General features: G+C 39.1%; 1 protein-coding gene across 1 annotated transcript in view; it reads left to right on the plus strand.

Annotated features, from left to right (window-relative positions):
• Positions 1–3,125: 3,125 nt before the first annotated feature.
• LOC114621294 (UDP-glucuronosyltransferase 3A2-like) overlaps positions 3,126–13,046 on the plus strand; it is an 18,495-nt gene continuing 8,574 nt past the window's right edge. The window contains 2 exon segments of the mRNA XM_028767528.1: positions 3,126–3,219; positions 6,380–6,478. Coding sequence (XP_028623361.1) covers positions 3,126–3,219; positions 6,380–6,478 — 193 coding nt within the window.

Here is a 13,046-nt window from a genome sequence, read left to right on the forward strand (position 1 = left end):
TGATGATTCTTTTCTTCTAGTAGCATGTATAGAAACTTCTAGCATTATGAAAGTTAGCTAGTAGGATTGAAGCTTCTTGTTTGGCACTAGCTTGATTGCTCCATGTTCTATGAATAACGTTTTTGTTGTCTTTGACAAGAGTCTTGCCTTCAAGTTTTGGGGAGTAACCAAGAGCAATGGAACCAGATTGTCATGTTTCAGGGAGGGGGATTTCTATGGCATCTAATTGACCAAAACCCTGAAAAGAAGTAATTCATACCCATGATACCTACTGGTGTTTTATTTGATAGCCTATGTTGCATTCGGAAGGCATTTATTCTCACTATAGATAAATCCCATTTAAGGTTCTTTAATATATGTAACTTTAACGGAAGCTTCTACTATAGTAGGTATTCCTATGGTACTTTCAAAGCTCTTTAATGTTAGTTATCCTATGTTAGTTATCCTTTACCTTGTTTCCTCCTAGGTGTCCCCTCCTTCCATCTCTCACCTCATTTATCCCTTTGTATTCCACTCTTCTCCTTTCCAGTTCTCACCACATGCACCCTTAACCCTGGTCCTTGATGAGTGCATGTGTGTGTGTGTGTGACAGAGAGAGAGAGAGAGAGAGAGAGAGAGAGAGAGAGAGAGAGAGAGTGAGAAGGAGAGAGAGAGGGGGGGGAGAGAGAGAGAGACAGAGAGAAACAGAGAGACAGAGAGAGACAGAGAGAGACAGAGAGAGACAGAGACAGAGAGAGACAGAGACAGAGAGAGACAGAGAAGAAAGAAAGGAAGGAAGGAAGGAAGGAAGGAAGAAAGAAAGAAAGAAAGAAAGAAAGAAGGAAAGAAAGAGAGTTGTCAGGACAAGGGCACAGGGCCCTGTGTGGCCTCTAGATATCATTCCACCTGACTGTTCTGTAGCTCATGGCTGAAATGAGGAGGGAATGGCGAGTTTGGATCGATCTATTTCTAGGAAATCTCAGCTCCAGACTTTGTCTCACAGAGCACTCTGTTCTCTCATGTAGCACTCTGTCCTTGCTGGTTTAGCCTGTAAATTCCTGCCAGCTGTCTTGTCCTTCCTAACATCTGAATTCAACCTTCTCACTCAGGGGGAGTGCCTGAGTGGATTTGAATACTTCCTCCATGATCGGCATTCTGAAAACTAAGTCCAGTGAGTACAGAGTGTCCTGAGCCTCCTAATGAACAGTGTGTGAAGAACATTTTACCCCTATAGTCTTTTTAGTTTTGTTTTTAGCCATTTAAAATGCAAAGCAGATCTGACTATTATTTCCTTTTGGTACCATTTCATTTTTTAAAGTATTTTTAATGGGTTACTATTGACAACCTCATCAAAACTAAAATAAATAATTCTATGTATACCTATATTCACCTTTATATATCTGAATGCAATGAAGCTTTATCATAACAGAAGCTTTCCTCCCCCTATAGCTTTACAATATTTGTTCTTGGCTGTCGTACTTCCTAAGAACCATTGGTGGCCAGTAAATAATGTTACTATGCTGGTTTGTATCTTCTAGATTTTACATAAATGGGATCATAAATTTGATATTTTTTATTTTATTGGTTTAAATAAAAGTTATTATGTAAACATTCATTCATAATGCTTGTGGAAAATTCATTGTATTTCTTAGTCATAGTGTATTGTGTGCATCACCACTATTAATTTACTTTGTTTCCTATTGATAGAGTGCAGGTGATATATAGTTTTGTGTGGATAAAAAATAACCTGTTGTGTAGTTTTGTACAAAGACATGTGCTCGCATGTGTGTATGTGTGTGTGTGTGTCTGTGTGTGTGTGTGTGTGAGAGAGAGAGAGGGGGGGAGGGAGGGAGGAGGGAGGGAGAGAGAGAATCCACCTTTGCTTCCAGAACCTCAGTGAACAGGATAGTGCTCAGACACTTTGGGTGAGTGTGGAATTTCCTTTCTCTCTTCACTGATTCCAAAGCTACTTCATCTGGAAGGAGTCTCACACCTGGCCACAAATGATGCCTTACCAGCTGTCTGAGTATCCCATAATCTGTTGTAGTTTACAATAAGTTAACAATTACACTGATACATTTGAGAAGTATGAGAATAAAAGATTGACTGATTTTCAGGGGGAAGAACAGTTTAGTCCTCTTTCTCAGATTATTTCTTCTTTTTGTCTCTTTAGTTGTATGATTGTGAATTATACCAGAGCAAAATGCTTAAACTCAGGCATAGGCAAAGTCTTTTACACATAGACACTAGACACTGCTGCAGAGCAGAGCAGAAGTTCAAGGCTTCATTCTTCTGCATACTTGGGAAGGACTGAAGCAGATTCTCCTCCTGCTTTGGAGCTGCACTGGGAAACTTGGATAAAGCAGTTTGGTTTTAGACTGGAGCATGAAGATGACTCCATGGGGCATTGTGCTCCTTCCTCTTGTGTTGATTTACAAGTAAACAGATTTGGACTCTTTCCTAAGCTTGCTCTTGGGAGGGTTTTGTAGTAATTCCATTGTATTTTATGATGTTAATTCAGAACTGGAGGTTTAGTCTTTTTTTTTTCTTTTCTCTTTTGGTTATGTTGGCCACTAGCATATTTTCATGCATCTGCCGCTAGGGATAGGTGTTCAGCAATAATCTTGGGAAGTTTTCCTTGAAGATTAGTTCATGATTGACACTACTGGAGATTTTAAAACTGATACCCAGGGTAATGAGTTCCAGAAATGGCAATAGGGTACAGATAGAGGACTGACAGAGGAGGCAATGTCTTGTAAGCTTGTGAATAGGCATGTAAAATGTTCATGGTACATGCTACTTTAAGATGCTGTCATTGACTGGATTTCCCAAAGTCCCTACATTCCCACTTTAGAGTTATTTTGAGGCAGCAAAGACTATATTGTGGCTATAGAACAAGTTAAATATCAGCTCTCCGCCCATTTTTCTTCTAATTCTAGTTAAGGAGGGTGAAACAGTGTCCACTGGAAAGAGATTGGCAGAGACAAGGGCAAAAGGGCATTTGGAAAAACAGCATAAAATATCTACCCCCTTTACCCTATTTCAAGGCCACAGACAGTGCTTTGCGACAGAGGCTTACAGGGTCCCTTAGTGGGACACAGTTCTCTAGTTGTTCAGGCTGTGCCTGAGGTCCAGGTGTTCTACAGATGGCGGTACATCGGAGTTGGCTTCTAGTGAGCTTCTTCCTCCTTGAGTTTCTCCTCTTGGAGGCTGCAAAAATCCTGACTATATCTACACTGGGTAAGTTCTTGCTGGGAATATAGATAGAGTCTTCTGATACTGTGATGCCTGGGTTACCATGTTTCATAAAAATGGCATATAGTTGATCATGCATGTGACTTTTCTATCTAGGCATTGACAAACCTGGGGAGGGGCTATGCAGTATGTGAAATGTGGTACTCAGAGGGGACTGTCCCCAAGGTTGAGAGCAATAGTAGATGGTGACATCATGTGATATAGAAACAGCAGCAGGAGGTGGAGTAGGGGGTTGTAAAAAAGGCTTCTCTAGTGAAGCTTTAGTTGTGAATAATTGGTAGGCATTTTAGTCAAAGGGATTAGCTTATTCATCCAACAAAGGGAACAGTGAACACTTCATGATTGTTCTGGATAGGCTAACATTCACAAACATTTTTGGTTTCAAAAGATGTTCTTCTCAGAAAGTATCTTAGCGTCAAAGTTTAGATGTCACCAGGACATCATCTTATTCCAGGAACTGATGTCTTATTTTTGACTCCACAAATGTCCTGTTCCCCTAATTTGGTCTGGATCTCATGATAATAGGAACTTCATGTACATGGTTCACTGATAAATGTCTGAGTCGGGTAGGAGAAATACGTATTAGTTCCAACAGGAAACAGGTTACATTAAACCTATATATAGACTTTGTGAAAATATTTCTCTTTAAATGGTCATTTTTTTGGATTTATTGTTGACTAGGCTGTGACTCAAGAATTAGAGTGAGAAAAATAACAAACACAATAGCATGACAAAGGTGATGAAGGTATTATCCCATTGTGCCAGGAAAGATTTTTATTAAATTAATCTTCAAGCTTCTGCAAAGGACCATAAATGCTTCATTTCTAACCTGTGATCATAATTCATGTATAATAGATATTATCTAAAAGGCGAATTATCTGGTGTTTTATCGCAAAGCTATTGACATTTGGATACAACAATGAATAACAACCTCCATTGGTCTGTCTTCACTATTTCTCCTATCTCAGCTACATGATACTTTTATGGAAAGCAAAAGTTTTCTTTTAACTGCTGAAGAAGTAATCATTATACAGGCCTGAGGTCAAGGATTTACCTGAGTCATAAGGCCTACAATTCTAGAACATTCTCAATGGCAGGGGCAGAACATTCAAAGGATTATCTTAAAATTCTAAGGAGTGAATATTAGGAGTATTTTCTACCAAGGTAAAACTGAGAATATGAGTGAATATCTTCAAGAGGGTTCTACATTCCCTGGTGTGTTTTACCCACATTCTGAACATTTTTCAAGATGGATAGGTCTAATAAATCTATATTTTATAGCTCATGTGGTAACTATTTTTTGTTTGTCTAGGGTAATAGAGTGCAAAAGGTTAAAAGTCTGCCTGTATAAAGGGGTGATTGTTTTCAGCTGTTCTCAAATGATAGCGTACCACCCTTAGAGCACTTTCAGGGGTGGAGCCTGAGGACCTCAGTGCTGAAGTGAAACAGACTATAGACATGGGCTTGAGCCTTCTACTCTGTTCATGTTTGCGGAAAACAAGGGTCAAGGGCATGGGCTGCCTCTTTCAGGAATACAACTCACCCTTCTAATGTTGCATAAAAAATTCTTATGGAGATTTTCATAGTGGTGGTTTGCACACTTATGTTAAATATTCTGACGCCACATTCATTTTCCATTTCCCCTTTCTCTTCCTCTCCCCAAACCTTTGCAAACACAGCTTCTTGTTCTCTTTCAGTACCAGCCCCTCATTTCTCACTAATTGTTGGCACATGTACACAAGGGCATGTATATAAATATATACATGTAACCTTCTCAGTCTGTATGTATGTTTTAACAATAACCATTTTGTATTGCTTAACCAGATAGTCTGCTCATCCCTCGGGAAGAATATTTCTTCTACTCTCAGCATTTCTTAGTTGGACTTTGTATGTGTGTGTCTGTGTGTGTATGTATGTGTCTGTCTGTCTGTCTGTCTGTCTGTCTGTTTCTCTTTTGATCTGTCTAGGGTTGAAAGCTCCTGGGATTTCCGACATCTACTTTAGCACGTCTCTGTTGCTGTCCTTGTTTGCCTCATGTTTAGGCAGTTTTGCTGGTAAGACTTCATGAGTTTAGCTTCTGACACTCCTAGGAGACACAATCCCTGAGCAAACTCCATGTTCCTCTGGCCTGTAATCACTCTGCCTCTCTTCTGCAATGATCCCTGAGCCTCAGGTGCAGAAGTTGCCTCATCCGGTTGCTTTTGCACAGGGTCTCTGAGGCAATGATGGTAAGGACCTCAGATTTTGATACTTCACTTTTTTTCTGTCCCCACTGGTTTGGTTTGTGCAGTTTGAAAGTTTCAGTGTTTCTCTGGAAGAGCTCTTGCTCATGAGCATCCATTAGGATGGCTGCATCACTGGGCCCTCCTTCTTCGCAGTCTAATGAGAGCAGGAGCAAGACACCTCAGGTGTGGTGGCTTCTATCTGTGCTGTTCAGACCACACAGATGGGAATGGAAGGAGTGATTCACTGAGAAGATACACGCTGTTTCCCTGACTTTTCTGTCCCGATATAATCACTATGGGTCTTACTTCTTCTGAACAGCCTATTCTCTCAGTTTTTTGTTTACAATTTCCATTTCTTTCTTTTTCTTAATTTATGTTTCTCCTCTTTAGTTCTGGACTCAAAACAAATGTTCTAAAAAAACTGTGGCTAAGGGGAAGACATTTGTTTAATGTTCCTTGTTTCTTTCCCAGGGATCCCATTTACTTAGCATTTCTGAGGGTTTTGTCTGAATGCATGTTAGTGTATTATGCACATTGTAAGTCTGTGGAGGCCAGAAGAAGGTGTTGGATCTCCTGGAACTAGAGTTTCAGATGGTTTTGAGCCATCATGTGACTACTAAGAACTGAAATGAAGTTCTCTGTGAGAACAGCAAGTACTCTTAACTGCTGAGCCATATCTCCAGGCATGACCTTCAGATCTTTGGTGAAAGATTGCTGTTTGGCCAAAGCTCTGGTGGGTTCATGTCTTGGGTATTACCTACAATGTAACTGAGGATATGGAAGAGCTGATTTCTTTCTAGGCATCCTGAGCCATTCTGTGCTTTTACACTTAGTTTGGATTTCTTCATGTCAGCTGTTTATGGTATTCAGAACCATTTTCCTTAATCTCCACAAAAATGAACTTTATGTATTGTTTCTAGGTGGAAGCCATTATATAGTGATGAGCCGAGTGTCACAAATTCTCCATGGCAGTGGCCACAATGTGACCAAACTTCTTCATGAAATGGTCCACATCCCAGGTATTTTTAAAATCAATTATTACAATAAATTACTTAAATAATAAATGATAGCTTATGTATACAACTGCTTGACAAAACTTCTGTATTTGGCCTTATGAGTGTTAAATTATGATGTGTGTGTGTGTGTGTGTGTGTGTTTGTGTATTTCATAGATCTGATTAGACTATGGAGACTTGGCCTTGTATAATATACTTCTGTATTTTACTTACTTTCTGGTATAGGTTGACTATAATTACAGCATGTACCCAAAATCTTAATGTGTTAGAATCAGGGTTTTTGGTGTAATGGTGTTGAATAATTATTGATCTATAAGAAATAGGCTTAGTATTCTGATTGGCCTAAGAAGGTAAACACTTAAATGGAATTACATCGTCTTCCTAGGGGTGGATTAGTTCTCAGCTGGGTAGGTGTTTATGAAAGAATTAACCTGCTCTTCCCTGGCCTCTTTCTTCTCTTTTGCCTTGTGAATTTTGTACCCACACATGGCACTTTGTGTTGTGATTCAGTGAAAGCCCATCAAAGGCTATTCAGGTGACTCTGCCCAATCTTGAATGATCAGTCTTTCGAAGTATGAACAAAGTAATTTTTTAGATTTTTAAAATTTTCAATTATGTACATTTGCATGTGATTGTATGTGAGTTTTTGCATGTGAGTGCTAGTGCCCAAGGAGGCCATAAGACGTGGTTGGATCACTTAGACCTGGAGCCACAGGCAGCAGTGTCCTGCCTGATGTGGGTGTTGGGAACTGAACATGACATCTCTGCAAGAGTAGTATATACTTTGAACTGTTGAGCCATCCCAATATAATTTTTTAAACTATAAATTAACTAATATTAGATATTTTGTTATAACAACAAAAATACATTTAATATTTCATTACTTGAGTGTCTCTCATCATCAACACTACCCACTATTTTTGATCATTTTGAGAGGCTCTTATGTCAAGTGTGTCTGAAAGTAGTGTTGAACAGATGTATCCTATCATATTTAGGACTCCATGTAAAGAAAGCTATGTTCGGTGACATATAAATCAGTTTCTATTTTTCAATGAGACCTACATTTTAAGAAATTTGTGCTTAACATTTAGAAAACAGGATTGAGATCACCTCAGACTCTTAAAAATCAGTAGCTCCCCTAAAACTCTGTACAGTGATGTCAGAAGTTCCTATTTAATTTAGTAAATAAAGAGAGTCATAACCGAACTGAAGATCATTAATCCCTGCTGATAGATTAAGGCTCAGAAGCTCAGAACACTTCACTTCCTTCTTCACTGGACATCTTCCAATACATTTAATTTGCCTTGACAGTCTGACTTCAGAGCTACAATTCATGCTCAGCCTGTTTTGCTTGTTTCCACAACTTTTGACATATTGCTCATGTCTATAGACTCTGCTCCTTTAATAAGCTATGAACAAAAAAATCTACCAAAATTCTCCACATTTGTGGACCTGGTGTCCTTCATTTTTACATTGAGTGTCACTGCCCTAAAGTATCTTGTCTTGCATTTCTTTTTCTCTTTTCTTTTCTTGCTCACCCCACCATGATCTCCTATTTGCTCTCATACTTATGTTCTTTTCTTTCATTTTTCTTTTAGTTTTCTTCATTTTTCTGAGGCAGGTCCGGGCTCTTATGGAGCTCAGCTACATTGCCATGGTAGTTCTCAAACTCAGGGGAATGCTCTGTCTTAGCTTCTCAACTTTAGGGATTAGAAGCGTGAGTCACCACACCCAACTCAGAGGTCCTTTCAACATCCATGAACTCTGGCCATTTCACATGCAATACTCGGTTATTCTTTTTTCTTAATTTTTTTTGTAGTAGAATTTGAGTGGATTTATGAATGTAAAAATAACATTATTAAGTTATTTTTCCAAACTTTAAATTGAGGGTTTGCATTAAACTGTTAGCTGTTTGAATCACTTTTATTCTTGATTATTCAACCTGAAAAACTACATGATACATACTGAAGGAGTAGAGGTTTCTAGGGTTTATACATAATTGCAAGTATTGGATTGGTACCAGGAAGGAGGGTTTAATGGTTTGAAGTTAGGGTCCTTTTCCTTCCTATAACAAGCACCCTTAGACTCATTGTAAACTCTCTTACTCATTTATTCATCTATTTATCTGATTTGACAAAGGGTCTCATGTATCCCCAATGGCCTCAAAATTGCTTTGCACTAAATAGTAACATTGGTTTTTTCTTGTCTTTATTCCTCCACTTCCTGAGTTCTGGGATTATAAGTGTATGCCAAAAGACAAGACTAAACAAAACAAACAAACAAACAAATGAAAAAACCTGTTTCTGTGTAGTTCTCAGCGTCAAATGTAGGACTTTGTATACACTAGGCAGGAATTTTAACGACTGAGTGCCTAGTGTACAACAATACCAACTGAGCAACATATCAGTATACCTGTGACCCTCACTTCTTATCAAGCATATGTCTCAAGTTTAATGGTGTTCTTATTTTGGTGAGACCAATCCAATAACATCATTGATCCTCAGTGATTTGATACAAATCAGGGCATGTTTGTATAAGTGCTCTGGGTTACTAGACAAACTTTATCCCTGCTTGCAGGCTGGTTCTTCATTGTAGTGGAGATTAGGTAAAACAAAAAAACAAAACAAAAAACTGAGATATAGAAATACGATTAAGTCCCTAATTCAGAGTTCATTATTCAGATTAGAATGCAGTCCTTTCCTTCTCTAGCAGCACTGTTCACTTTAGTCCAGAGAAACTAAATGTATAACAGTTTCATTCACTATGTAAGGTGAATTGATTCAATACTATTGGGTCAACAGAATTGAAATATGCTTTTATCCTTAAATATCAGAATTCTCACAGACAGACAGAAACGCACTCACCTGCACACGCACATGCATGCACACACACAGACAGAGAGGCAGAGAGAGAGAGAGAGAGAGAGAGAGAGAGAGAGAGAGAGAGAGAGAGAGAGGAGAGAGAGAATGTAAATTCCAATATGAAGTGTCTCCAGCCAACTGAAACTCTTCTGTGTTGAAAATATCAACAGTTGAATCAAGGATAAGGGCACAGGGCCATGTGTGCCCTCTGGGTATTCCACTTGACTGTTTCTGTAGCTCACTGCTGAAATGAGGAGGGAATGGCAAGTTTGAATCGATCTATTTCTAGGAAATCTCAGCTCCAGACTTTGTGTCACAGAGCATTCTGTTCTCTCATGAACCGCTCACTCTGTCCTTGCTGGTTTAGCCTGTAAATTCCTGCCAGCTGTCTTGTCCTTCCTAACATCTGAATTCAACTTTCTCACTCAGGGGGAATGCCTGAGTGGATTTGAATACTTCTTCCATGATCTGAATTCTGAAAACTAAGTCCAGTGAGTACAGAGTGTCCTTTGCCTCCTAATAAACAGTGTGTGAAGAACATTTTATCCAGATAATGTTTCTAGTTTGATTTTTTGTCATTTAAAATGCAAAGCAGATCTGTCTATTATTTCCTTTTGATCACATTTCATGTTGCAAAGTACTTTACTGGATTAATATTGACAAATTCATCATAACTAAAATAAATAAGTATACATATATGGATATCTATATTTAAATATCTGAACATTATGGAGTTTTATCAACACAGAAGATTTCTCCTCCCTAGCTCATTATAATGCTTTTTGTTGGCCATCTTACTTCTTAAGAGGCATTGGTTATCTATATATAATGTTACTATGTTAGTTTGTATATTCTGGACTTTACATAAATGGGATCATAAATTAGATATCCTCTTATTATATTGTTTTAAACAAAAGTATTTTGCAAACATTCATTCTTGTTTGTGAATAATTCATGGTGTTTCTTAGTCATATTCTATTGTGCACATGGTCACAGTTAACCTACTTAGTTTCCTTTGGACAGAGTTCAGGTTATGTATAGTTTTGTGTGGTTAAATAATAACATGTTGTATATGTTTTATACACACACACAGTTCCTCACACTTCTGTCTAAAAACGATTTTTCTCTAGGTTGGTAGCTAGGTGTGTAGTGCCTGAAGGTCTAGATATACAATTTCATCCACACGTATAATGTATTCTGGTCATACCACCGCATTTACTCTTCTCTCATTTCTTCCTCTCCTCTGTCTCCCTTCATCTTTGCTGTTCTCTCCCAAGCCCTTAGTGTGTGTGTGTGTGTGTGTGTGTGTGTGTGTGTGTGAGAGAGAGAGAGAGAGAGAGAGAGAGAGACAGACAGACAGACAGACAGACAGACACAGGTCACTTCATTTAACTAAGGTAACCACTTGGATGAACCTGGAAATAGAGCTTTAGAAAGCTCTAGGAAGCTTTAGGAAGCTCACTAGTGGTCAAACCCCTGATGATGATGACCATCTGCTCCCAGCATCCATGGACAGTCAGCAGTAGTTCTCCAGGAAAGTCAGAGTCACATGAATCATTCCTCATCTTGGCTGGAAGTCAGGTCCAGTGTAGGCAATCACAGTTGTAGTGATGTCGAGATTGAGGCAGCCGTGACATGTTCAGAAGATAGTGTTTTGTGACCCTTCTTCCCCCAATCCAGCCCTTATCTGAGTTTCATCCCTTCCTGTGCTATGTTCTCTGAGCCCTGGAGAGAGTGATGGAGATGCCCTTTTCAGGGCTGAGCACGTAACAGCCACTTGTCCTCAGCATATCGGGCAGACTTGGTTCATTTCATTTATTGCAGTTTGCTGCACAGAGAAATTCTCTAATGATGGTTAAGAGAAACACTTATAATTCCTGGGTATAAACATAACTATAAGGTAGTGTGAAAAACATATCCATTTAGTGAAATGAAAGTAGTCATTTCTTCCATACAGAATATGGCCTCCCTAGCCATGAACTTTTGAATGGTTTACAAACCTGGGTATTTTCCCCCCTGTACAACAGGCTTTAAGTCCAGTCAGAAAGTAGATTATTGCCTCCATAACACTGGGCACCTTTTCCCTGCAGGTCAATATTTTAACATGGAAGGCCTATCATTATGTAAAACCATTGATGACTTTTCTCCCTTGTAGCCTGTTTAGCATCTTCTGGCCAAAAGGGAGGAAGCTTCAAGTCAGTTCCAACTTGAGTTTTCTCTGCCTTATAACCAAAGTCTGTGGTGACCTGAGCTTTGTGACCTAGTTCTTCTAGGCACTCAAGAGCAATGGCTACAGCCTATGCTGTCTTGAAGGCTTCATAGGCCTCTGGATCAACAACTCATAGGAATGTTTCCCACACTAGCACTGGGGCTTTTTGTTTGATCACTCTTGACTTCTGAGGACAGTGTTATCTAAGTATACATGGCACCTCTATTTAAACAATTTAAAAGATTATTTTTATGTATGGTTTTGACAGTAAATTTGTTTACTGACTGTACATATGCGTGTATGCATGCTCATGTATGGTTTTCAAGGGACAACCTGCAGGAGTTTCCAGTATCTGAGTCCTAGGAATCAAACTCAGTCCATCAGACTTGGCTGCGAGTACCTTAATCTGCTGAGCCATCACACTGACCCTTTGAGAATTTCTTTCTTCCTTTAAAATTATCTTCTAAACTAATAGATTTGCCTATGTCCTGTATAATCTTTAGTTTTGTTTAGGAGTTCTCCATCTCTCTCCTAATCTTTTTGTCTTTTCTTTATTTACCTAGGTAATGGTGTGTGTCTTTTTAAGTTTCTAAGACCCAACCAACATCATCAAAAAGAATGGTCTCACACTCACGACAATTTTGAGAGGTCTTTTCCATGCAAGCTTTTAACAGCATTTTCAAAATCTGTAGACATGTAATCAATAGGGATAGAAAGGGAGTTATCCAGGATTCTGTGTGACTGATGTATGTGTTAAATGGGCATAAGTATCCAGTTGGATTCATTCACCTGTATATTGTGTTGTGTTGGGGATCCATCCTAACACTCAATTAAGGTCACTGCCTGGCAGATGCGCAGATAAGAGGTCTTTGTCCACTGAGGACTGTCAGCCACAGTTGGTGCTGGAGTCTACAATCATGACTGAGATACCAAGTTAGGGTGGGACTGTGTCCCATGAGATAGGAACAATGAGAGGAAGTTCCCAACACTGTAGTCTGTTTGTTTATTTATTTATTTATTTATTTATTTATTTATTTATTTATCTAGTTTTTTTGAGACAGGGTTTCTTTGTGTAGCCCTGGCTGTCCTGGAACTCACTGTGTAGACTAGGCTGGCCTCGAACTCAGAAATCGCCTGCCTCTGCTTCTCAAGTGCTGGGATTAAAGGCGTGCGCCATGACCGCCTGGCTTGTAGTCTGTCTTTAAATACAAATTATTAAACTCTCTAGTGAAGATCACTTGAGGCTGCTGTTTTTAGCCTACTTATCTTGGTTTGAAATTCTCATCAGTAGGAAGAGAGGATGAATTGAGGTTTTTTTTCCTGCAAAATGAGAGAAATAACTTGAAATTGTCAGAAATGAAACCTCAAAATGGACTCAGATTGTTCATTGTGCATGAGTAATAAGGGGAAGAGCAAGACTGGCCAGTTGGGATTGGCAGACTTTTTCCCTTCCTTCCTTCCTTCCTTCCTTCCTTCCTTCCTTCCTTCCTTCCTTCCTTCCT

Source organism: Grammomys surdaster, unplaced genomic scaffold, assembly GCF_004785775.1.
Source record: "Grammomys surdaster isolate TR1022 unplaced genomic scaffold, NIH_TR_1.0 174, whole genome shotgun sequence".
Classification (NCBI taxonomy): Eukaryota; Metazoa; Chordata; class Mammalia; order Rodentia; family Muridae; genus Grammomys; species Grammomys surdaster.